General features: G+C 42.0%; 1 protein-coding gene across 2 annotated transcripts in view; it reads right to left on the bottom strand.

Annotated features, from left to right (window-relative positions):
• Positions 1-1,339: 1,339 nt before the first annotated feature.
• The window catches only part of ZCCHC10 (zinc finger CCHC-type containing 10), a 60,006-nt gene continuing 35,847 nt past the window's right edge, over positions 1,340-25,498 (bottom strand). Inside the window, exons 2-4 of one of the 2 annotated variants that reach the window (XM_073620655.1) lie at positions 12,900-13,061; positions 9,171-9,209; positions 1,340-5,294 (exon numbers count right to left, since the gene is read on the bottom strand). In XM_073620655.1, the coding sequence (XP_073476756.1) occupies positions 5,015-5,294; positions 9,171-9,209; positions 12,900-13,061 (481 nt within the window). In that variant the 3' untranslated portion in view covers positions 1,340-5,014. The remainder of the gene's footprint in view (positions 5,295-9,170; positions 9,210-12,899; positions 13,062-25,498) is intronic. The other variant, XM_073620656.1, reaches the window with a different exon arrangement.

Raw genomic sequence — 25,498 nt, 5'->3', positions numbered from 1 at the left:
GCAGCCGGTCCGACAGAACCCGGCTGTTCGGCTGGCTTCTGTCGAAGGGGCACAACCGAAAAAGGTCTGCCAACAACTCCCGATTAGCGGTCTCGGCACTGGCTGGAGTGTTCTGGCAGGGAGGCAGTCCCCCGTCAGAACACAATGGAACAGCAAGGGAGATCACTGTACTAATATCAGATTGTTAGTACAGTGGCTCCAACCCGCTGGGTTGAATGCAAAAAAAAAAAAAATACTAGGAGTGGGTACTTTCAGCAACAGAGGCAATAGTCAATCGAGATAGTGGACAGGCGCTAATTGACAACCTGCAAGCTTGTGAATCAGCTGTGACAATGCTGATAGCTGTGCCCCTTCAAGATATTTTTTCATCCCACCATAGTACAAGTACACACAGCCTATATAAGAGTGGAATTCAGAAGCAGTGCACCATTGTTACCTCACTATCACAGGAAGCTGCATTAGGTGGATGTTACTGGCAGGCTCAACAAGTATTTGTGAAAGTTTTGCAGGGGGACTAAGAGAAAAACCAATAGTGCAAATGCAACTACAGGGGGTCCCCAGGTTACAAACAAGATAGGGACTGTAGGTTTGTTCTTAAGTCGAATTTGTTTGTAAGTCGGAACAGTACCTTTAAGTGCAAATCCAGCTTGTCGTTTACTTTTTTGTTATTTTTGTATAACTTTCCTATTTTTAAAATTATTTTTCTTATTCTTTACTTTTTTAAATTACTTTGTTATTTTATTAATTCATTACTGTATTTCTTATTTTTTTTTATTCAATTTTTTTTCACTTAACTTTATTGCTATCACACAGGAGAAAACAATTCCCTGTTTGATAGCAATTGGAGGCGACAGGTTCTCTTTATTGACCCTGTCACCTCCAAAACAGGAGTCCTAGCACTGTGCTAGATTTCCTGTCACAGCTGAGAGGGGAGCAGCACAGCTCTCCCCTTTCACTGTTTACATCGGTGGCAGGGACAGGAGACAGCAGATGGATGGATGGTAAAAGCAGCAGTGTCTGCGATCCAAGTCCAGGCAGGCAGGATGACGAGGGGGGCCCCTTAACTTCGCAGTAAGGCCAGGAACGGCTCACTTCAGCAAGGAGAGGAAGATGGCGTCGGCCGGCAGTGACGTCACTCGGGCCACGATCGTAAGTTTGCAACTCGGATGTTCGTAAGTCGGGGACCCCCTGTAATTGCAATTTTTTTCTACAAAGAGGCTACAGTTTTTAAACCTTTTTTTTTTTTTTTTTTTTTTTTTTTACAGGTATTGGGGATATTATAAATAGTCCAATGGCACCATAGCTTATATCTTCACTCAGCTTAAAAGAAAGAAAAAAATAAAAAGCAAAACATCATACATTTATTAACCAAAAAGATTGATACAATGTGACATTAATCTTCATTGTGCTGGACAAGCCTGCAACACAGGGATGTTGCAAACTTTCTTATTTACAGACATGGCACTTTTTTGTTATACAATTCAGTTTTTCAATTTGATTAAGGCCCCTTTCACACTTATACGACTTGTCCCACGATTTTGTACTGCAAAATCGTATGACAAGTCATTCTCCATGATTTTCAATGACTACCATTCATATTGGCACGACTAAGTCGTGCCAACTTCAAAAGTAGTCTCTGCACTACTTTGATCCAACTTCCATGCGAGTTGTACTCCATAGACCTCGATGTTAAACCCTCAAGTAGCATGCAAATCGTACCTGAATATTATAGACACGATTTCAGTACGACTTTGTAAGCACAAGCCTCAAACCACTCAATGTATGTTTTCATTTGTTAATGCCAAAGTTGTGGCAAAGTCGTACAAAGTAGTACTGATCCCAAATCGTGACAAAATCGCGTAAATTCGCGCTAAAATCGCGCCTGCAAAATTGCGGTAAAATCGCGCGACTTTGAAGTCACACAAGTGTGAAAGGGGCCTAATTGCACAAAAAAATTAAAAGGAAAACAGATCATCACAGAAATATAAGAGCTGTCGTTGCTGCATTTTCTCTAAAATTGCTAATTATCAGCAATCTTCTACTTTAGTGCTTTCTAAATTCCGGCTTCCAGAAAAAAAAAAAAAAAAAAAAAAAACACAGCAAGTGAACGCAGAACAACTGATCTGCATACTTGTTCTGGGTCAGTGTTTGAAACCACTAAAGCCAAAGAATTACCATGACAGGGACACCACTAGCATTTATGCCCCATTCGCACCTGAGCGATTTTCTGCTTGAAGCCTGTAGCTCTAATACGCTCAACAAACCATTCCATTCATTTCAATATCCCCTGTTCACATCTGAGCATTTTTTTCGCATGTAGCAAAACTACTGTCGCTCAAAAAAGTACATGAGTTTTTTTTTTTTGTTTTTTTATTTTTTTTAGGCAGATTGGCCCCTAGGCTTCAAAGGGAACGCCTGAAAAATGTCCAACATGACCGTTTTAACAAGTATTTTGTTGCATGTTTTCTGACAAAATAGCAGCTCTCCACCCCGAATCTCCTCCCCCTATTGCTTTCTATTGGCTAGAATAAAAACACCTGAAGCTTGAATACACATGTAAAACGCTTCTAAAAAGCTCATAATACGATTGTAATACTCTGCTTAGTTGTGAACGGGGCCTTAAGGCCATCTACAATGGCAGTTCCTGTACTTCTATCCCAACAGGTTTACAAAAAAAATAAAATAAAACCAAACTATAATACTTAAAAAGTACTGGGCATATCACTCTATTCTCTTTTGTCATAAAAATAGAACACTATAGGCCACTCAGTTATTAATACACCCTGATATCACCCAATGTTTATTCAGATAAATCTTCCGTTATATACTCCTCTATAAAAATAACTCTCAAAAGCAGTATTATAGAAGTTGTTCGCTTTGAGAACATACATTTTACACCTTGTTATCTGTGCACTGTCACTCTATGGATATGATAAAATGAACACACACTACCTACATAATGCCTATTGAACTGTGTAGAAGACCTGGTTTCTCTATTACCCACTGCTATCCCAGGCAGGTTTCTAGCACACTACACTGTGCTACAGAAAGAAAATCTGACTTGTGAGCAAACATACAAACAGATTGGTTGTATACTCCCAAAGCCCCTTGTCTAAGCAGTGTCATATGCAAGAAACACTGCTTAAAAACAAAAGCACAAAAAGCATTGTGAAGTTTAGAAAAAAGCTCACATTTAGGCCATGAGGGTAACAGAGGTATTCAGCTCTCCCTTTTTTGGTCTCTTTGCATTGTGCAATAACCACTATCTAGCATGAATAAAATAACATCATACAGATTCTGCTCTCAGGCACACTTGTTGGTTTTCAATTAAATTTATACTTCGATGCAAAACCTCCTTAAAACCAAACTGAGGAGGGCTCACAATACCCATTAATCTCCTCCCCCCACAGATGCACTCCCAACCTCTTTTCTTTTTTGTACCCTCACCCCATACAAAAAAGTTTCCAGGCATCCTCGGTCTGATCACGTCACAGGACCTCTTCTTCCATTGGTAGCTGACAGATCCTCAATTCTGCAGAGAGGAGCACCACACACTGATGTGGTGCCATGGGGGGGGGGGCTGGGGGAGAGTCTATCATGTCCTGGGCTCACAAGAAATGGCTTGATTGATGGCCTTCATCATTCAACCCAGAAGAGGGACAGCGCACCATCAATGGATCCCAAGGGACCACACCAGAGGTTGGGTACTTTTTTTTTTTTTATTACTTTTAAAGCAGAGCTCCATCCAAAAGTGGAAGCTCAGCTTGTCCGTCTCCACCCCCAATCCACTGCATTTGGCACCCTTTTGGTGGAGGAATAGGCACCTGGCTTTGACAGGTACACACACCGACTTCCGGCTCAGTTTGCCGTCAGTTTCCCTTATTCAAGATGGCGGCGCCAACACCCGACAGCCAATTGAAGCTCGGGTGAGAACACTGCTGGATGCCTGGACAGGTAAGTGCCTAATATTAAAAGTCAGCAGCTACTATATTTGCCTGGAGCTCCTCTTTAAACATGCTGATGACTGTTGGTTTATTTATTTAGCAAAATATGGAGTTGGGCTTTAAGAACACCACCGATATACAAAAGCAAGATTTTTTTTTTCCTCTGGATAACAATAAGAACAGCCAAAGACAAGCAGATGTCTCAGTGAGAATGAGAGAGGATAGGATGTCTACCTGTCCTTGAATGACTTCCAAACTACCACAAACAATGATAACTTTCAACCCAATTGGATGATTGATGTTCCATAGAAAAGGGAATGGATTAACAGTCACATAGAGATATTCCATTCTGTGAAATGGTCGTTTCTGATGATCAGACATGCTTGTTGCCCAAACTCTACACAGTCAAATGAAAAATAAGTGGGGGTTTACCTATATCCGGCAGCATTCAGTTACAAATATTGCTTTCTGTAACCTAATAATAATGTAGATCAGAGTTTTCAGCCCTTTTTAAATTGGCACCACTTAAACGGTTTGCAGCTCGTCTGGCCTACAGGTCCCTAGGAATAGAATTCCTGACAAGACTCAACAGAATGAGAATCATATTTGATCATCTGGGGTACCTAAAACCAGTTGTGCAACCCCAAATAGCATTCAGATCCACAGGTGGCACACATTTGGAAAAGTATAGTTGCAAGACATATGCCATACATATAATCTGAAAGTATTTTTGGATCAAATTGTAAAACCTCTTTATGTTACCCTACATAGCAAATGGAGTGCAGAGATTATGTTAGAGTGTTGTTTTGAACGGTAAATATTTGGTCTTTCAAAGGGAAACAAAGTCACCATTAATTCTAGAAAGTAAAATACAGGAAAAATAGAAACTGATGTAAGCAATATTTCTAGTTTGAAATAAACATTCAGTAACAAAATCTAAGGATTGAAAACTTGTACAGGGTAGGACACCAAGTTCACCATTAAAACGGTATTTCTTTAAAGTATAGACTCCAAGAATAACGTCATTCCAATGTGGATGCCTTGAAAAAAACTGAGACAAATGCTGTCATCTAATGCTTTCTTTTCTTCTTAAGTGGCTCTTCATCTGAGCTACTGTCTTCTTCACTGCTGCTACTGGAGCTTGTATCACTGCTACTGGTAGTTTCTGACTCAGATTCAGACTCTGATTCAGACTCGGAGAAGCTGTCCTCTGATGAGGAGGAGGAACTGGAAGAGCTGTCCTCAGAGGATGAAGAGGAGCTGGAGCTATCCTCGCTGTCTGAAGAGGGATCACTGTCTGAGCTGTTGCTGCTTGAGCTTTCACTACTGGAGCTTGTTACACTCTTAGGCCTGAAAATGAGGGGAAAAAATAAAAAATGAATTCCTTTAGCTAGATATGTACATTTAAAGCAAACTTCTCACCTAATGTTTTTTTAAAGGCGAAGTTCACCCTTAAGAAAAACAACAAACCGCACATATTTTTGCTGGAAAAAAAAAAATGTGCATTTTGTTTTTCCACAGAAGCCTGCAAGGCATTGCACTTGCGATCAGTGGAGCATGGGTGCAATGTCAGGATCCTGCACTACACACTTCCTCTAGCTCTTTAGCCATACCTCTGTACTGGCTTTCAAAACAGAAAGGCAGAGGAAGTGGCAATGGACTAATTCCACTATGCAACATACAGTGTATAAAATATATTACATAACAATTATACACATTTTCTTTAATTTAATCATATTAGGGTCTATTAGTGCATGTAGTGCCTACATAATCACATGCCAAATTATATCTTTGACGTACCAAATGGTGTACAGCTTTCAAAAAGGAACTGAAGTCAACAGATGTCATTCTTGATATTTACATCCCCATTTCTACCGCCCTAACACCTAACAAGCAAGAAAAGAGCTTCATAATCGACTCAGGTATTCAACTAATAACAGATCTAAGCTTGGGCTAGTTGTTGTTCTATCTAGCAATAGTTAGGGAGACGCAATAATGCCACCATAATGCAGGAACTATGTTCAGGCAAATGCTCTGACTGGCTGTCCACCTAACCAAACAGTCAAAAGCTATGCCTAAACACAGTCCTCGGATAAAGATGGAGTATCTACCAGCAAGTCTTAAAGGGGTTGTAAAGGTATACATTTTTTCACCTTAATGCATTCTATGCATTAAGGTGAAAAAACTTTTGATAATACCGCCGCCCCCAGCCCCCCCGTTTTACTTACCTGACACCTCGAAACTCGGCCGCTCGTTCCCGACCTCCATTCAGCCGATCAGCCTGGTCGCTGATTGGCTATAGTGGATGGATTGAAAGCAGCGCAGCCATTGGCTTGCGCTGCTGTCAATCACATCCAATGACGCGGCGCTCCAGGGGGGGGGCCGAGTGATACAGCGAGCGGCTATAGCCGCCGGCTGTATCACGGGAGCGCACCCGCAATAACTAACCACCATGCGAGGGAGCTCGCATTAAGGTGGTTAGTTATTGCGGGGAGGAGCTGAGACAGCCGCCGAGGGACCCCAGAAGAGCAGGTTCGGGGCCACTCTGTGCAGAACGAGCTGCACAGTGAAGGTAAGTATAACATGTTTGTTATTTTTAAAGATAAAAAAAATTTACCTTTACAACCCCTTTAACTACAGCCAAGACCTGAAAGTCAGGAGTGGTTACCAAGCCAATTATAGCGTAACCATTTTTTCCTTTAACCACTTGCTACCCAAGGAAGCTCTTGTACATCCTTGAGATGCAGTGGTTATCCCGGGATAGAGCCGCACAATTAATCGTCAAGAATCGTTATCGCAATCTTGACTAAAGGGTTTCACAATTCTTTCTATGCAAAGAATTCTCTCTGCTCTTCTGAAGCCACAGCATCAAAAGAAAGAAAGAAAAAAAACTGGGCAGTCTGCCAAGAATCAAAACATTCTTTATCAGTTGAACTCAAGTATAAACATTGTACCAATTTGTCAATGGAATAGACTGTATGAAAGTGAAAAAAGTTTAACCACTTAAACACTAAACCTTTTTCTGACATTTGTTGGTTTCAAGTTGAAATCATTTTTTTTGCTAGAAAATTACTTAGAACCCCCAAATAATATATATTTATTATATATTATATAATTTTTTTTTTTTTTTAGTAGACACCCTAGAGAATAAAATGGTGGTTGTTGCAATATTTTATGTCACACTGTATTTGCGCAGCGGTCTTTCAAATGCAATTTTTTGGGAAAAAATGACTAAAAAAAAAAAAAACACTAACCAGTAAAGTTAGCCCATTTTTATTTTTGTACAATGTGAAAGATTTTACGTCACAAGAATTGTGAGAGAATCGTGATCTTTGTATTCTAAGCAAAAAAATCGTGGTTCTTATTTTGGCCAGAATCGTGCAGCTCTATACCGGGATGATGCCTGCAGGTTTTTTTTGGTCGGCAATGCTCTCTTTTGTAAAAGTAATCCTAGCGGCTAATAAGGCGCTGGATTGCTTTTACAGCCAATGGGAGGGGGTGCCCCCCTTCGCTACCTTCCTGGGCTCTCCTGTTCCACCAGGGAAGTTGGTATTGGGATTGCAGCTGCCACTTATGCTGGCTGACCATCGAGAACCAGAAGGTCCCCAATGATCCCTATGGTCTAAGAAACCGGAAGCAACGAGTATTTTGTCACTTCCGGCTTTGTGTTTACTGGCCGTTTGCTGCCAAATAAAGCAGCTGATCAGAATGATCGGTTGCTTCGGGGCCAGAGGAGAGGTCTGGGGTCTAATAGACCCCAGATCACTCCATAAGGTGTACCTGTCACAGCCTAATCATGTCACAAGGGATGTTTACATTCTTTGTGACAGCAATAAAAGTGATCACATTTTTTTTGTTAAAGAAACAGTGTAAAAATAAAAAATTGAAAAAAAAAAAAAATTTTCGTGTCCCTATTCCCCTGTGCAAAGGCGAGCACAAACGTAGGTGCGTACATACATATATATCTGACCAAGAACTGAGCAATCAGTAGTCATGCGATTGCCAGGGGACAGCTGCAGCATAACAATGATGCTGTAGTATGGAGGGGAGTGTTTTTTTTTTTTTTGTTTTTTTTTATACAAACCAAACGTTTTCTTTAAGATTAGGGACTAATGCAACAAGAGGGTTTTAAAAATAGCAAATATGTCCAGCGACTAGTTGATTGCACGTGGTTTCATTCAGGGGATGGCATCTTATGAGAACAAGCACTGTTTACTTTAGACAGAGGTGCTGTCTTTTGCAAATAGGTGTTCATGGATTTGAAAAGATACTTTTCAGGCATTGGCTAAATACAGTTTTCACTGAACCACTGCCCACAACTTATGAAATACGCTTTACATTGTTTATAGCCGAAAAAAGGCCATGGGCTATAGCCTTGCCCTAATTTTTTTTATTTAGAAAATTGTTACAACACATTTTAATAGCCTATGAACTTATAGTCTATGTAGACCTCCCATTAACTTTGGTATGCATTGGCCTGAGTTTAGAGGATCATTTACAGCAAGTTACAAGTCTGGTACACTGCCATTCATTGTGAATGGCACCCCAATTCAGAACAATGTTGTTAACTGTGGTAAGCAATACTAGCAAAAATGCAGAAGGTTTGATTTTTTTGTTTGTTATGGTGATGGGATAGGCTTTCCATTCAAATTAATTTGCTCCCTTAATGCAATGCACCTTAAAGTGGAACTGTATTCATTTCTCTACGGTCTTCTTTCCTGTCTCTGTCCAACAATATTTAGCCCAAATTCTGGCCTAGGCAAGGTTGATCTGACAACCCCCCGCATGCTCAGGTGCAGGTCTATGCCAGAACTCTGAAACAACAACGCAGAGTGTCTGTGCATGCACTACATCTTACAAAATGCCTCCTAGAATATGAGACACGACCTGATTTCAAGAGGCCACGTATGTACTGGCAGAGATCTGTAGTATATCTGTGTATGGGCATCTCTGCCAGGTCCCGTAGACCTGTTAGAAACTTGTGCCGTTAATGCATGTGTCAGATGTCGAGTAAAGATGGCAGCGCTGGAGAAAAGGGCTGAAAATTAAAAACTCTGCTTCAACGAAAACAATGCTGGATTTTAAATGCACCGCAACAGACTTTACTTGTGTGAATGGGCCCCAATTCCGCCCTGTAGTAATGTTGCTTTGTAGCTTATGAAGGTCCCTTTGGAATTTACCCAAAACAATAACCACACAACTCAAAAAAGTCCTAAAGAGACATACCTTTTCTTCTTCATCTTTGCTTCCGATATAGTGTTGCTGCTAATGCAAGAACAAAAGAAAATCTGAATAAATAAAAATGAAACAGATACTAGGTATGTGATAGAGGACACTACATTTTTGGCAATCAGCATAATGCCAGGCATAAATACAGACCACAAAAGACAGAAAATAATTCTTTAGTGACATGTATACGCTGCATTTTTTTTTAACTCCATAATATTTTTGAGATTTTTAAGTAGAAAACATGACAAATGAGAAGGAAAAGTGTGACATATATACTGCATTTTATTGAAACAGATTCTTAGACAAGCAAGCACACAACAGTCAAGCATGATGTAACCAGACTCTAAGGCTAAGTTCACACAGTAGTACTAATCAACATGTGAAAATGCACTACCCTGCAATGTGGTGTGCTGTGTTGGAAAAAAACAGCGCATGTAAATATTTTGGTGCATTAGACAGCCCATCCATATAAATGGGCTGCCTTAACGTATAGCATGCTAAGATGTGGCATAACACGCATTCGCTAGTGCACCTGAGCAGCATGGCCTAAATTCTTGCCCTCCTGTTTGCATGCATCTTACGAGACAGTAATGTCTATCCAGTTCTCCACTTGTGCAGCTATTGATACTACTCAACCACTGCCAGTTGCCTGAGCTAACAGAATGGGTAGCTACAAAAACGAAAAATGTAGTAACTAATAAGAATGGCAAAATGCAGTATTAGCTCCTCCCTGCACCAAGAATGAGGATTAGAACTCTCTGGTGCCTGAAAATGACTTCACTGCGAACTGGGATTAAAACCCCTGCATCATCCGGTCAGACGGGAACACAACCAAGCCACACACACCAACTCAGCTACCACGTGAGCCTCCACCACAAAGTGCTCTACACTGCAAGCAGCCAGACAGCTGAGCCTATGCTGCTAATGCTGGTCCCTGTCAATGGTGTGCCTCTTCCAGACATGGCCTTTACCAGGAGAAAAGAGAAAGAGAAAAAGGGAACCAAGCCACCTCCTTCCCATACAGAGTAGGGCAATCTTGCAGAGAATCCGAGCAGCTGCTCCCAGGGGAGCCAGGTAGGAAGAGGGGTGGGTAAAGAGAAGGAAAACCAGAGAAACAGAGGTCTCCCCCATCCAAGTTCCAAGTGTTGCATCTCCCCCAGCTGGAGGAAAAGCCAAAATTGACCGGCTCAGCTGGACTTCCTTTTAAAAAATATATTTGGTGATGTGCTTCCTGTTCCCATTGGAGGAGGTGCCTATATCTCATACAGTGCATCCGTAAAGTATTTGCAGCGCTTCACTTTTTCCACATTTTGTTATGTTACAGCCTTATTCCAAAAAGGATTTTTTTCCTGAAAATTCTACAAAACAATACCCTATAATAACAACGTGAAAGAAGTTTGAAATCTTTGCAAATTTTTCATTAAAAAAAAAAATATATATATGTGAAATCGCATGTGCACAAGTATTCATAGGCTTTGCTATGATACTCAAAATTGAGCTCAGGTGCATCGTGTATCCACTGATCATCCTTCAGATGTGTCTACAACTTGATTTGAGTCCACTTGTGGAAATTTCAGTTGGACAGGATTTGAAAGGCACACACCTGTCTATGAAAGCTCCTACAGTTAAAAGTGCATGTCAGAGCATGAAGTCAAGCCATGAAGTCTGAGGAATTCTCTGTAGACCTCAGACAGGATTGTATGGAGGCACAGATCTGGGGAAGGGTACAGAAAAAATTCCAGTGAGCACAGTGGTCTCCATCATCCGTAAATGGATGAAGTAGGGAACCACCAGTACTCTTCCTAGAGCGGGCCGCCTCGCCAAACAGGGGAGAAGGGCTTTAGTCAGGGAGGTGGCCAAGAACCGGATGGTCACTCTGACAAAGCTCCAGCGTTTCTCTGTGGAAAGAGGAGAACATTTCAGAAGGACAACCATCTCTGCAGTACTCCACCAATCCGGCCTGATGGTAGAGTGGCCAGACAGAAGCCACTGCTCAGTAAAAAGGCACATGGCAGCCCGCCTGGAATTTGCCAAAAGGCACCTGAAGGACTCTTAGACCATGAGAAACAAAATTCTCTGGTCTGATGAAACAAAGATTGAACTCTTTAGCCTGAATAGCAAGCATCAGGTCTGGAGGAAACCAGGCATTAGTCATCACCTGGCCAATACCATCCCTACAGTGAAGCATGGTGGTGGTGGCAGCATCATGCTGAAGGGATGCTTTTCAGCGCCAGGAACTTGGAGACTAGTCAGGATTGCGGGAAAGATAAATGCAGCAATGTACAGAGACATCTTTGATGAAAACCTGCTCCACAGCGCTCTGGACCTCAGACTTGGGCGAAGGTTCATCTTCCAACAGGACAACAAGCTCTAAGCACACAGCCAACATAACAAAAGAGTGGCTAAAGGGACAACTCTCAATGTCCTTGCGTGGCCCAGACTTGAACCCGATTGAACATCTCTAGACAGATCTGAAAATGGCTGTGCACCGACACTACCCATCCAACCTGATGGAGCTTGAGAGATCATACAAAAGAAGAATGGGAGAAACTGCCCAAAAATAGGTGTGCCAAGCTTGTAGCATCATACTCAAGGACTCAAGGAAATTTTGAGCAAAGGCTGTGAGTGAATACTTATGTACATGTGATTTCTTCCTTTTAATTTTGAAAAATTTGCAAAGAATTCAAACAACTTCTTTAACATTGTCATTTTGGGATATTTTGAATTAAATAGAATTTTGAAGAAAACAATGAATTGAATCCATTTTGGAATAAGGCCGTAACATAACAAAGTGGAAAAAGTGAAGCGCTGTGAATACTTTCCAGATGCACTGCATGCTGTCTTGGAAGATTTTTTGGGGGAAAAAAAAAAATTTGTGATCACAGATTAAACAGACTCCCCCTTTGTTTTTTTGTTCATACTTTTAGTAGTGAGAAAGAGTTAATGCAAAAGCTCTGTCAGGTCCTATTACTGCCTGTTCCCCTTTTGAGGAGCTTTCCCCTTAATACATAACGCACACAGAACAATTAACCCTTTCCCTCCCTATCCACTTACACTTTTTTTTTTTTTTTTTACGCAATTATAAACTACTACCCATAATGAATAGGAGACCCCATTAATAAAGTTTAACAGTCCACCTTAATTAGTTTTTATTCATTCAGTCGGGCACTGAACACCACTGGATCTGTGTTTTTCCTTATGGTTGAAGTAGTGAAATGCAAGAGATCTAAGCCCATATTCCACTGATCTGGTGGTTTTGCATGAGTTAAGGATTAGGAAATGCTCAAAAGATACCTGCTGTGCTTGCAGTATCTTTGTTAATGGCATCCCAAACATGCTAAGCAAGTACTGTCTCTTTATGCATACACAAGAATGTGTTAAAAAATGTGAGAAGCTCAAAAAGATGCACAAGCTTGTTGCACTATGCTAGTGAGAATGGAGGCTTGGGGAACTCACTTTATGTGATGAAAGTGAAAAAGAGAGCCGTGCTGTAAACACATTATTAAATGTGTGTTTTATACATAAAAATTGTAAAAAGTCCCAAGTGTGCATACTTTCCATCACAACCAATACATAAATCGGTTTCATCAATAGATTTCATCATTTCTATCCAACTTTTCAAAATGACATTAGTATTCAATACCACTAAACCAATAGCATAAAAACTGTGAGCATCTCACTGCTATAAAATACAAGACAATGTACAAGTCCGAAGGCAATATTTACCTTTGACCTAGAAGCATTCTGGTTTCTTTCTCTTTCAAGGTTCTCTTTAGCTCAGCTGTTCTGGAAGGTCTGTACAGATATTTTCTTTTCCCAGTACATTCATAGCTCCAATGGCCAATCTCTAGGCACTTCTGACAACGTACATTCTGCTTATTTGCTTCACTAGGATAGAAATGAATAGCACAGAAAAATATTTTTTTACTGCTGAATATATGATTTGACATAACTGAACAATAAATTTTGTAGTAAGGCTTTGAGTGCATACGCTTTTATTCTGCACTCCAAATCCACTAAAGACAAACTATTGGTTTGGAATCTCCATCAAAACCAGCAACGGGAGGCTAGTGCTGATTTTTCCAAAAAGATTGTGATGTCATCTGCTTGTCTCACATCCTCAATCAGAAGAAGCTTAATATTCATTCATAGAAAACAAAGCTTCACATCAATGGCTGAGTAGCGCTCAGGTCAACCCAATTTTGTTCTGGAGAAATAGGCTTTAAATAGAGAGAACTGATGGACCATGTAGCCTACATTTTATAAAATGGGAGTTAAAATGCAGGCTGTAGTGTCAAGCAATACAGCATTGTCCAGCATAAACCAGAAAGTCTTATCTGCTCCAAATATCTAAAAAGAGCCTTTAGTGCATACTTTGTCTGGGATAGTAATAAACCACTTGCTTCCCAAGCCTATTCTGACTCTTCTCTCCTAGATGTAAAAATCATATTTTTTTTTCTAGAAAATTAAGTTAGAACCCCAAAACATGATATGTGTTTTTAAACAGAGGCCCTGGAGAATAAAATGGTGGGTGTTGCAAATTTTTATGTCACAAGGTATTTGCACAGTGTTTTTTTTGGGGGGAAAAAATACACTTTAACGCACACAAACAAAATATCAGTTTTTTGGTAACGTAAAAGCGATGTTACACCAAGTAAATAAATGGCTAACATGTCACTCTTTAAAATTGCGTACACCGGTGGAACAGCGGCAAACTACAGCATCTAAAAATCTCCATAGGCGACAATTTAAATGCCTTTACAGGTTACCAGTTTAGAGTTACAGTAGAGGTGTGGTGCTAGAATTATTGCTCCCACTCTGATACAATACCTCCCATGTGTGGTGTGATCGCCGTTTATGTACATGCAGGACCAAGCGTTCACTTATTTTTTTTAACACTGTTTCTTTAAAAAGTTTTTAATCACTTTTATTGCTGTCACAAGGAATGTATACACTCCTTGTGACAGCAATAGGCAGTGACAGGTACTCTTTATGGAGAGATCAGGGGTCTCTTAGACCCCAGATGTCTGCTCTGCCCTTACAAGCATCTGATCACATGAAGATCGGCGTTTTCAGATGCTTTCCAAATTTAATAATGGCGCTGTTAACATCCGGGAAGCCAGAAGTGATGAAGATGCTCATTGCTTCCGGTCTTCTAAACCAGGGGTCTCCAAACTATGGTCCTCCAGTTGTTCAGGAACTACAATTCCCATCATACCAAGACATGTCTGTGAATGTCAGAGTTTTACAATGCCTCATGGGACGTGTAGTTCTGCAACAGCTAGAGGACCGTAGTTGGAAGATCCCTGTTCTAGACCATGGAGGTGATCGGAGATGATCCGGTGTCCAGACACCTATTTTAAGCCAGCACAAGCACCGGATCGAGTACTGGGCTCCCCGCTGGCGAAAAGCGAAGATCAGGGAAAGCAAAAAAGCTGCATTGCATTGCTGCATCAATCTACTACAAGGAATAAAATGTTTATATATGTTTAGGAGAATGAAGCCTAATACACGAGCCGAATGTTGGACGGCATCGGCCGGTTCAATAAAAAAATCAGCCGACATTCGGCCCATGTGTACTGCAGCCGGTTTGACAGAAGCCCGCTGTTCGCTCAGCTTCTGTTGAACGGGCATAACTGAAAAAGCCTTGTTGGATTGAACGAAAAAAAAAAAAAAAAAAAACTAGTAGTGTGTACTAGGCATTAGAAATGCAGTATTATTTATCTGATCCTCTGTGTTGTAAGTCTGGTTCCTGCAGCCCCTTCTCCCCTATGCTCCAGCGATCGCAGGTCCTTTGACATCGTTGTGCATTGCTGCAAAGTGTGTGATTTTGCATGTGTTCCCACAACACAGTGTGAACAAAGCCTTGGTCTACCTTCATTCAGAGAATGCTCTGCCTCTGGTAAAATATAACAAATCAAACTCAAGATCCGTGTTAGTATATCTAACATGGGGACCCTGACTTTTGACACCAAATAAGTAGGAGGGGAGGGCAGCTCTAGGGGAGGAGACATGAGAGAGCAGCTCTAGGGGAGGAGACATGGGAGGGCAGCTCTAGGGGAGGAGACATGGGAGGGCAGCTCTAGGGGAGGAGACATGGGAGGGCAGCTCTAGGGGAGGAGACATGGGAGGGCAGCTCTAGGGGAGGAGACATGGGAGGGTAGCTCTAGGGGGAGGAGACATGGGAGAACAGCTCTAGGGGGAGGAGGAGAGAACAGCTCTAGGGGGAGGAGGAGAGAACAGCTCTAGGGGGAGGAGACAGGGGAGGGCAGCTCTAGGGGAGGAGGAAAGAGCAGCTCTAGGGGAGGAGGGGAGGGCAGCTCTAGGGGAGGAGGGGAGGGCAGCTTTAGGGGAGGGCAGCTCTAGAGAAGGAGGGGATGTCATCAGGTTCAAACACATAATATGTGAAAGTGTCCTTCGCGCTAATGTGAGTAAATAGAATTGTATCTATGACCATGGTGTGGAAATAGAATGTGTAGGACCAGCATCAAAACCTAAAAGTGTTCACAATACACAAATTGAAAAAGGATAATAAAGTGATCTCGTGCAGTCTTGCAAAATCACCCAAAAATGGTAAACAATTCCTCCATGTGTGAATAATTAAAGTGTGCTTTCATCAGCAATGTGCATAATAAAATATATATGACACAGCAAAAAATAAACAACATGAAGCATAGTTTCCCAAAAGAAAGTTCAAGCTACAAAATGTGCAATAAATGTTGTGAATTAGCTCTCTACACACCCACAAAAAAAAAAAAAAAAAAAAACCCTTCAAAAGTACACAGTGCATGTGTTGTACATTCGGTTCTTCAGCCCTGCTGCCATTTCCCCCACCTGCTGGCAATGTCCAGCTCTTAAAAGGATAGGTTCACCATTAAAAAATAAATGCACTTTTTTGCAGTTAAGAAAATATGCCATTAGTTGTTTTTTTTTTTTTTTTTTTTCTGGAGGCTGTAAAAGCATTGGAGCTGCGATTGTGGGCACAACGTCAGGCTCCTGCAGACTGTCTGTGCAGCTGTCTACCCATACTTCTGATATTGGCAGGCAGTTACGGAATGACAGGAAGGATCAATGAACTACTTAGGCCCCTTTCACACTGAGGCGGTTTGCAGGCGGTATTGCGCTAAAAATACCGCCTGCAAACCGCCCCTAAACAGCCTCCGCTGTTTGTTCAGTGTGAAAGCCCGAGTGCTGGCAGGACGGTGAAAAAAGTCCTGCAAACCGCTTCTTAGGAGCGGTGTATTCACCGCTCCTAAACCGCTCCTGCCCATTGAAATCAATGGGACAGCGCGGCTATAGCCGTGCTGTACGAGGGATTTTAACCCTTTTTCGGCCGCCGAATACCGCTGCAAGAACGACGGTACAGCAGCGCTAAAAGTAGCGCTGTTGTACCGCCGACGCCCCCACCGCCCCAGTGTGAAAGGGGCCTTAGAGCGCTCATCAGCACCCTGGTAGTTCACGGAGACCACAAGCTGACAGTACTTGCAATTAATTCATAAACAGAACCCTGTGAAAGAATGACACGGAGCAGAACAAAACGGGCACATGCTAAACATCTTACACTCTAAATATGGGTGTAAAATATAAAATGTTCACAAAGGTGAACTGATACTTTAAAATAGAGCAAGAAGTTGCTATGTACATAGAGCAGCTCTAGCAGTTGCATCGGTCAAAAAATGTCTGCCTGACAGTGTTTATCAACACTGTTCAGACTGGAAATATAGATACACAAACATTACTTTTGTACCCTCTTAATTACATTTATTTAAAACATCAAAAGGGAGGAGCTTCATCTGCTGAGGATGTCAGTTGAAGCAATCTGACTAGAAAAAAAACACACACACCTACCTTTGTTTACCCTAACAAGCCCCAATTAAATCGTTAACCATCAATATTTAAAATTTTTCTCATTTTTGTTTTGTTCATTTTTAATTTTATGTCACATAAAGTGCAAAACTGAAAAAAATGCTGTATTCCAAGTGTAGATAACTTTGCAATGCTTTTCACCAGAATTATAATTTCAGTGTCCTTTCAAACAAATTATAGAATTAGGTTATTATTTATCTACCATGGCACCATTTTTTAAAGCAACACTATTCCCCCCCCCAAAAAAAAAAAAAAAAAAAAAAAAAAAAAAAAACACAAACACACGAACATTAGTTTTTTACTTTTATGTGTGAGGATTTAAAAAATAAAAGGGTGCAGCGCAATAATGAGTCAATACACATCCAGCTTATTATGTAATCCACCACGTGATATATTGGAATGAGCCAAATGCTATAGTCAATGTCCGCAATGTAGCTCCTCCCCCCATGTTACGTCCGCATTGGACGTAATGTATGTACAGGGGGGAGGAGCTACATTGCGGACGTCACCCACTGTTCGCCTGTGGATCTCATTGGTGGTTGTTACACCGCTGATCACTGTTGTCACTCATTGGCGGCCGGCACACCGCTGACCACTGCTGTGATACCGCTCTCACACCGCTGATCACTGCTATGGTACTGCTGTTACACTGCCGATGCAAGTTTTTGTTTTGGCTGATAGAATCCCATTATCAGTTTGTGCATGAGATACAGTACATTGTGCTTTGTTTTTTACTTTACCCCAATAAAAGACTTAAGTGTACACTTAGATTGTGTTCACTTTTTCATTTCTATATACCTCATCTATCCACCTGGGAAGTCCTCCGTCTATGCTGCTGGATCTACTCACCTTCTTCACCTAGTGGGTAACAAGTGTGTTTGATCATTTGTTCACTTAAATGGTCCATCTTATCGGGTAAGAGTACAATTTTACTGACGGTGGAAGATCTTTCACCAAGAACGTTGGCTATAGCATTTGGCTCATTCCAAAATATCACGCGGTGGATTACATAATATGCTGGATGTTTATGGACTTTCATCATTGTGCTGCACCTTTTTATTTTTTATATCTATTATTTTACATGTTGTGGTTTGCCTTTTGGTGTTCAGCTTGCAACTGTTATTTTAATTATATTTTCTTGTTTGTGTGCACTGATTGCCTCCATTTTATTATGTTTGAGGATTGCATAAAAAAAAAAATTTCAAGCTAGATTTACCGGTAACTTGTTTTCCAAAAGTCTTTCAGGACACCACCCGAGAGATCATGGCGCCTCCTCCCACAGGAAACACCTCAATCAAATCTTTAACAGGAGGCCTCCACGCTGCTTCCATCAGTTGTTTTTTTTTTTTTTTTTTTTTTTTTTTTTTTAGAGAACCTCCAGCCCCGGCTGCAACAAATAAGCAACAGTTATATCATAGTATTACAGCAACAGAATAAAATGGCGGGTTACTGCTGTCCTGAAAGACTATTGGAAAACAAGTTACCGGTAAATCTAACTTGAATTTTTCCAAAACGTCTTTCCGGACAGCACCAGAGAAAATAATCAAGACTTACCCCATTTAGGGTGGGACAACAGCCTGTAAGACTTTCCTTCCGAAAGCCTGGTCCCCAGCCGTCGGGAGGTCTAACATATAATGACGGGCAAAGGTCGTCAGACTCATCCATGTAGCTGCCTTACAGATTTGTTCGGGGGTGACACCAGCTTTTTCCGCCCAACTCACCGCCAAAGCTCTTGTAGAATAAGCCCGAATACCAACTGGACTCTCCTGGTCTGTAAGGGAATAGGCCTCTGAGCCATTCTCAACATCTGGCAATGGTTCCTCTGGTAGCTTGTCTTCCTTTTTTACTACCGGCAAATGAAACAAATAATGCGTCTGAAAGCCTAAAGACCTTAGTGGCTTCCAGGTAACTTAAGACTGCTCTTTTAACATCCAAGGTATGGAATTCTTCCTTCTTACCCAATGGATTAGAACAAAAACGTAGGATCATCTCCTGAGCTCGATTTTGGACCGAAGCAACCTTTGGTAAAAAATTAGGATCCTTCTTCAGAACAATTCGGTCTGAAAAAATAGAAAAAGAAATGGCTCCCTGATTGACAATGCTTGCAGCTCAATAATTCTTTAAGCTGTCGTTATAGCCACTAAAACATGTTTTCAAAGTAATCAGTTTCAGGGAGGTTGAATTAATGGGTTCAAAAGGTTCCCTGGTCAGGGCCTATAGAACAACTGATCAGTCCAACTTTGGACAGCTTCTGATTACTACTGGTCTGGACCGGGTGAGGGCTTTAAAGAATCTGATCACTAGGGGTTCTGATGAGATAGATTTTTCCAAAAATACCCCCAGTGCAGCAACTTGAACTTTGAGGGTACTGACAGCTAGGCCCTTGTCTGCTCCTTCTTGCAGGAACTCCAGGATAAAAGAAATCTCTTTTAAGGATCTGCCAGATGCTGTGCACCAGGAGTTGAAAACTTTCGAGAATTTGAAATAAATTGCTCTGGTAAAACTCTTTCTGCTAGATAGGAGGGTAGCAGCCAACCTATCCGAAAATCCTTTTCTCCTCAAAAGCTGCTCCTCAGAAGCCAAGCTGTGAGTTTTAGTTTTGCTACCTCTTGGTGAAGCAGGGGGCCTTGTATCAGCAGGTCTTGTCTCAACGGAAGGTGCCAATACAGTTCGAGTTGCATCTGTAGAAGGGATGAAACCCAAGCCCGCTTGGACCAGAAGGGAGTGATGAGGATTACTGTCGTATTCTCTTTACGGATTTGTGTTATAACCTGAGGTATAAGCTGAAAAGGCATAGCAGAGGTGAAATTTCCAACTGTGCGCCAGAGCATCTACCCCCAGGGATGACTCATTTCTGTTCAGGGAGAAGAAAAGACACCTGTGAATTTTCCTGAATCGCAAACAGATCCACTCTTGGCCGCCCCATTTCTTCATGATCATACACAAAAAGCAAAGATTTTTACTCTTGTGGGACTTTGAAAGGCAGGAGTCTTAAAGCAATATTCAATTCAAAAATATAAATTTATTATGAAAAGTTAAAACACGACAGTATTAAAAGAGATGGATGCAAATGAAGTCAGATGTTAGCATACAAAATGTGTGAATCTGATACAACATTGATAAAGAGACACCATACACGGCTGTCCAAGCAATGAGCTGGGACAGGAAGCCCAACGCGTTTCAAGGTTGTAAGTAGTTAGACCTCTTCTTCAGGGGCTGATGGTGAAGTATATGTTTGTCTGGAAATATTTTACAAAAATTACAAAGTAAGCAGACATAACTGATACAGAGCAATTAATGGTCATCTACACTAGACATACAAAACATCCAATTTAGTACATTTAAAGTATTCTAACCGTATCACTTTTGAGCCAACATCAGGATAGCATCCAGCTTCAAAGAAAAATTGGGGATAGTTTGCCGCCAGGGATCGGATCCGTGGGCCAGAGCTCCATATCAGGGTACGCACAGGACCAACACCAAGACTGAACACAGAGGGCGTCCTACCACTGAAGAATGTCACCTTGGATTCAAAAGACCCCTTACCCCTTGATCATCTAAGAAAGAAAAAGGGGGGATATGGGGGGGGGGGGGGAGCGTGGTAATTTACTCCAACAGGAAAAAAGGGGGAGGAAACAGCGGTAGAGTAAGCCTTGTAAAGGCCTGCTACTGTTAAGGTTTAGCCCAATATAGAAAATATAAGGGTGGCAATAGTGGGGATTAATAAATGATTAAATCTAACCCTTACATACCTGCTGATGCATAAAGGGATATCATATATCCATGAAGAATGCCTCAAAAGTATTATGTTAACAGCAATATTAGACCACAGATGGATCAATCCCAAAGGAAGGCCGTGGGGTCATAGAGATGACAAAAAACAGCTAAGGGAAGAAAGACAGGAGTACTCAGTGATTGATTCCAGTCACTACAGACCCCAAACACGTCCCAGACATATAGTGTAGGATGTGTAAATTAACCACATCCACTGTTGAGCATAATTAGTGAAAATTTGCACATATATCTTATATAGCTGTAACCCAATAGCTCTGCCATTACTAAACAATGTTCAAAAGATAGTACTATTGGTACTATACCTGGAGGAGTGAGACGACCACACGACAGTCCGTCCCCTCTCTCTGGAGGAGGTTACCTGGTGTGGGATCCAGGGGGCTGGCTTGCACGCCAGGGACTCGGAGGGCGAGCCCTCCCACTGCACCAATTACATCATCCAGCTGTTGGCACTTACTTCCAATCAGCTGGTTGATTTAAACACACACAGGGGGATGCTTAGGTGCATGCCGGCTCAGGCATCGGACTATCGTGTGGTCGTCTCACTCCTCAGGTATAGTGCCAACAGTACTAACTTTTGAACATTGTTTAGTAATGGCAGAGCTATTGGGTTACAGCTATTTTAGATATATGTGTGAATTTTCACTAATTATGCTCAACAGTGGATGTGGTTAATTTACACATCCTACACTATATGTCTGGGACGTGTTTGGGGTCTGTAGTGACTGGAATCAAAAATCACTGAGTACTCCTGTCTTTCTTCCCTTAGCTGTTTTTTGTCATCTCTATGACCCCACGGCCTTCCTTTGGGATTGATCCATCTGTGGTCTAATATTACTTGCTGTTAACATAATACTTTTGAGGAGTTCTTCATGGATATATGATATCCCTTTATGCATCAGCAGGTATGTAAGGGTTAGATTTAATCATTTATCCCAACTATTACCACCCTTATATTTTCTATATTGGGCTAAACCTTAACATTAGCAGGCCTTTACAAGGCTTACTCTACTGCTGTTTCCTACCCCTTTTTCCCTGTTGGAGTAAAGTACCACGCTTCCTCTCTTTTCTGACCCTCTCCCCTATATCCCCCCTTTTTCTTTCTTAGATGAACAAAGGGTTAGGGTTCTCTTGAATCCAAGGTGACATTCTTCAGTGGTAGGACGCCATGTGTTCAGTCTTGGTGTTGGTCCTGTGCGTTCCACTGATGTGAAGCTCTGGCCCACGGATCCGATCCCTGGTGGCAAACTATTTATCCCCAATTTTTCTTTGGAGCTGGATGCTATCCTGATGTTGGCTCAAAAGTGATACGGTTAGAATACTTTAAATGTACTAAATTGGATGCTTTGTATGTCTAGTGTATATGACCATTAATTGCTCTGTATCAGTTAAGTCAGCTCACTTTGTAATTTTTGTAAAATATTTCCAGACAAACATACTTCACCATCAGCTCCTGAAGAAGAGGTCTAACTACTTACAACCTTGAAATGCGTCGGGCTTCCTGTCCCAGCTCATTGCTTGGACAGCCGTGTATGGTGTCTCTTTATCAATGTTGTATCAGATTCACACATATTTTGTATGCCAACATCCGACTTCATTTGCATCCATCTCTGAATACTGTCATGTTTTAACTTTTCATAATAAATTTATATTTTTGAATTAAATATTGCTTTAAGACTCCTGCCTTTCAAAGTCCCACAAGAGGAAAAATCTTGACACTACCATACTCATGATCATATTTAAGACATCTGGGTTCAATCGCCACTCCGCTTCGTATACCTGGTTTCTGCTGAGGAAATCCACTACCCTGTTTAGAGTCCCCTTTAGGTGGACTGCGGACAAGGATGGAATATGGAGCTCTGCCCATCTTATAATGCTTCCTGCTAGGCACTGAAGAACTCTGCTTATGGTGCCCCCCTGTCTGTTTATGTAGGCCACCGCCGTGGTGTTGTCTGACAGGATCTGTATATGCAGTCCCTGAACTTCTTCGGCAAAACGTCATTAAGGCCATTTCTATTGCCTTTAGTTCGTTCCAATTTGAGGACCTTACTGCTTCTCTTGTGGACCACGAGCACTGAGCCCAGCAACTGCTCATGTGAGCCCCCCAACCCCAGGACCTGGCATCTGTTAATCTTACTTGGATTGGGAAGGATCATAACAGACCTGCTGAATACCTGGTCTGGTTCAGCCACCAAGACTCCTTTTCATCGTGGTCGGAACCTTTACTAGCGAGTCCAGTGAATCTTGCTGGTGACCAGAGGTTTTTAAACAAAACAAAAAAAAACAAAAAAAAAAAAAAAAAACTTTGTAGAGGTCTGAAGTTGAGCCTTGCCCACTGAAATGCCGGTATGGAAAAGGTCAGGGTTCCCAATGCTGACATGATCTTCCTTATGGACAGGAGCTGACTGCACTGTAATAACACCACTTCCACAAACTCATATGTTTTTCTTCTGGAAGAAAAACCTTTTGCTCCACTGAGTTGATACGGAAACCCAAGAATAACGCCTCCTGCGAGGGAACCAGATTCGACATTTGGAGGTTTAAGATCCATCCTATGGATTCTAGGTGAGCCCGAGCTCTGACCAAGTTCATCTGAAGCACTTCTCTGGTTTGAGCAAAAAACAGCAGGTTGTCCAGATAAGGAATCGTTGAGATTCCTTCTAAACGCAAAGGTGCCAACGCTTCGGCCATTACCTACATGAGCACTCTTGGGGAAGATGACAGGCCAAAAGGGAGTGCTCTGAACTGCAGGTGTGCCACCTTCTTCCCTACTTTCAATGCCAACCGCAGATATTTCTGGGACCTGGCAGCAATGGATACGTGGAGGAAGGCATCCTGTAAATCTATTGATGCCATGTAGCACCCTTGGTTTAGGTGTTTTTACTGAGAAAATGAAATCCATCCGAAATCTTCTGTACTCTACCAATCAATTTAGCATCTTGAGATTTAGGATGAGACGGAACTTTCCTGAGGGTTTCTGAACGAGGAATACATGCGAGTAGAAACCCTGGAAGAACTCCCCTGTAGGGACCAGAACAATGCCTCTCTGGGATTTCAGTTCCTGGATTAGGGACTTCATGGCGAGAGCCTTGGCTAGATCCCTTGGGGCGTTTGTCTCCAAGAATCTTTTTGGAGGTTCTTCCGTGAATTCAATCACGTATCCTGGGGAGAGCACGTTTACAATTAACTGGTTTTACGTAATGCCTCTCCACTGTGGAAGAAACTCCTGGAGTCTTCCCCCAACCGGGAGGGAGTAGTCACTGCAGCTTTCCGGAAGTCGCAGGAGGATTGAAGAGCACTCCACTCCTACCTTTGGGCTTCTGGAGAGACCATGGTTTTCTTTTGCTCTGCGTTTTTTCTCCCTGCTGTCCTTTTTGAGGCTGAAAAAAACCGCTTATGGGTCTGCACCCGCTTCTTCCTGTCCGGAAACAATTTCTTTTTATCAGCCGTTCGGTCAAGAATGGATTCTAATTCCGAACCAAACAGCAAATCCCCTGCAAAGGGAATGCTACACAGCCTGTTTTTTGATGCGGCATCCCCGGGCCAGGTTTTTAGCCATAAGGCGCTCCTAGCAGAGTTCGTTAACGCTGCGGACCTGGCTGACATGCGTATAGATTCTGCCGAGGCATCTGCAATATACGATACTGCTACAGATAAAGTTGTAAAGGAGTCCAAAATCTCCTGTTTCGGGGAATCCGCAGTAACATGGGCCTTCATCTGATTAATCCAGTGTTCCAAATTCCTAGCAACGCATGTTGCCATTGCTGGCTTCAGATTGTTCATTACCGATTGCCAGGCTCCTTTAAGAAGCAGGTCCATCCTCTTATCCATGGGCTCCTTTAGTGCGCCCATATCTTCAAAGGCGAGGTCAGTTGATTTTGAGACCTGTGAGAAAGCGGAATCCAGCTAGAGTCAAGATTTTCCTCAAAACGGGAATCTTCTCGTGACCCTGAGAAAAAAATGGCTTCTTCTCTGGTTCCAGCCATTCTTTTTTTATCATGTCTGATTATTGAATGGACCGGAAAAGTAAGGCCTTTTGAGTTTCCCAGACCTGCGTACATGCAGTTGTGCAGGGAGAGCTCCTTCTTTTCCTCCTCTATCCCCAAGGTAGCATGGATTACTTTCAAGAATCCTCCAACCTCATCTAGTGACAACCTGTACTTAGCGGCAGCATCTGCTTCATTTTCCTCCTCTGAATCTGTTCGATCTGGAGCAAGGGAAGCAGGTTCTTGGGAAGTATCCTGGGAGAACGGAACCCCTGCCAGAATTAGGGAACCCCCTTGGGATACTGAAGATGGCTGCGGAGCCCTAGGTTCCCCTGAGGGACCTGGTCCTTCTCTTAGGTTTGACCTAAAGGCTTGAAAGGTGGCACAGAGCTCATCCTTAATGGTTGTAACCAGATCACCACAAATGGATGGAGACTCCTCCCTGACTAAATCTGAGATGCAAATTGCAAAGAGATTTAGTCCAAGCTTCACTTAATTTTTCTTTGCAGACAGGGAACCTTCTCTTGACTGGTTGAACAGAGCTTTTGGCCTGAACAAAAAGAAAAAACAAAGGACCACGCTAAAAAAGGTGGCTGCACAACACTCAGGTGCACTAGGAAAGAAAAACTTCTTACTTCCCTGTGCCCAAGCAAGCCATTCAACACCTTTTGTGAAGTCTCC

The sequence above is a fragment of the Aquarana catesbeiana genome, linkage group LG03 (genome assembly GCF_042186555.1).
Source record: "Aquarana catesbeiana isolate 2022-GZ linkage group LG03, ASM4218655v1, whole genome shotgun sequence".
In the NCBI taxonomy this organism is placed as follows: Eukaryota; Metazoa; Chordata; class Amphibia; order Anura; family Ranidae; genus Aquarana; species Aquarana catesbeiana.
This window is presented reverse-complemented; position numbering and strand designations above follow the sequence as displayed.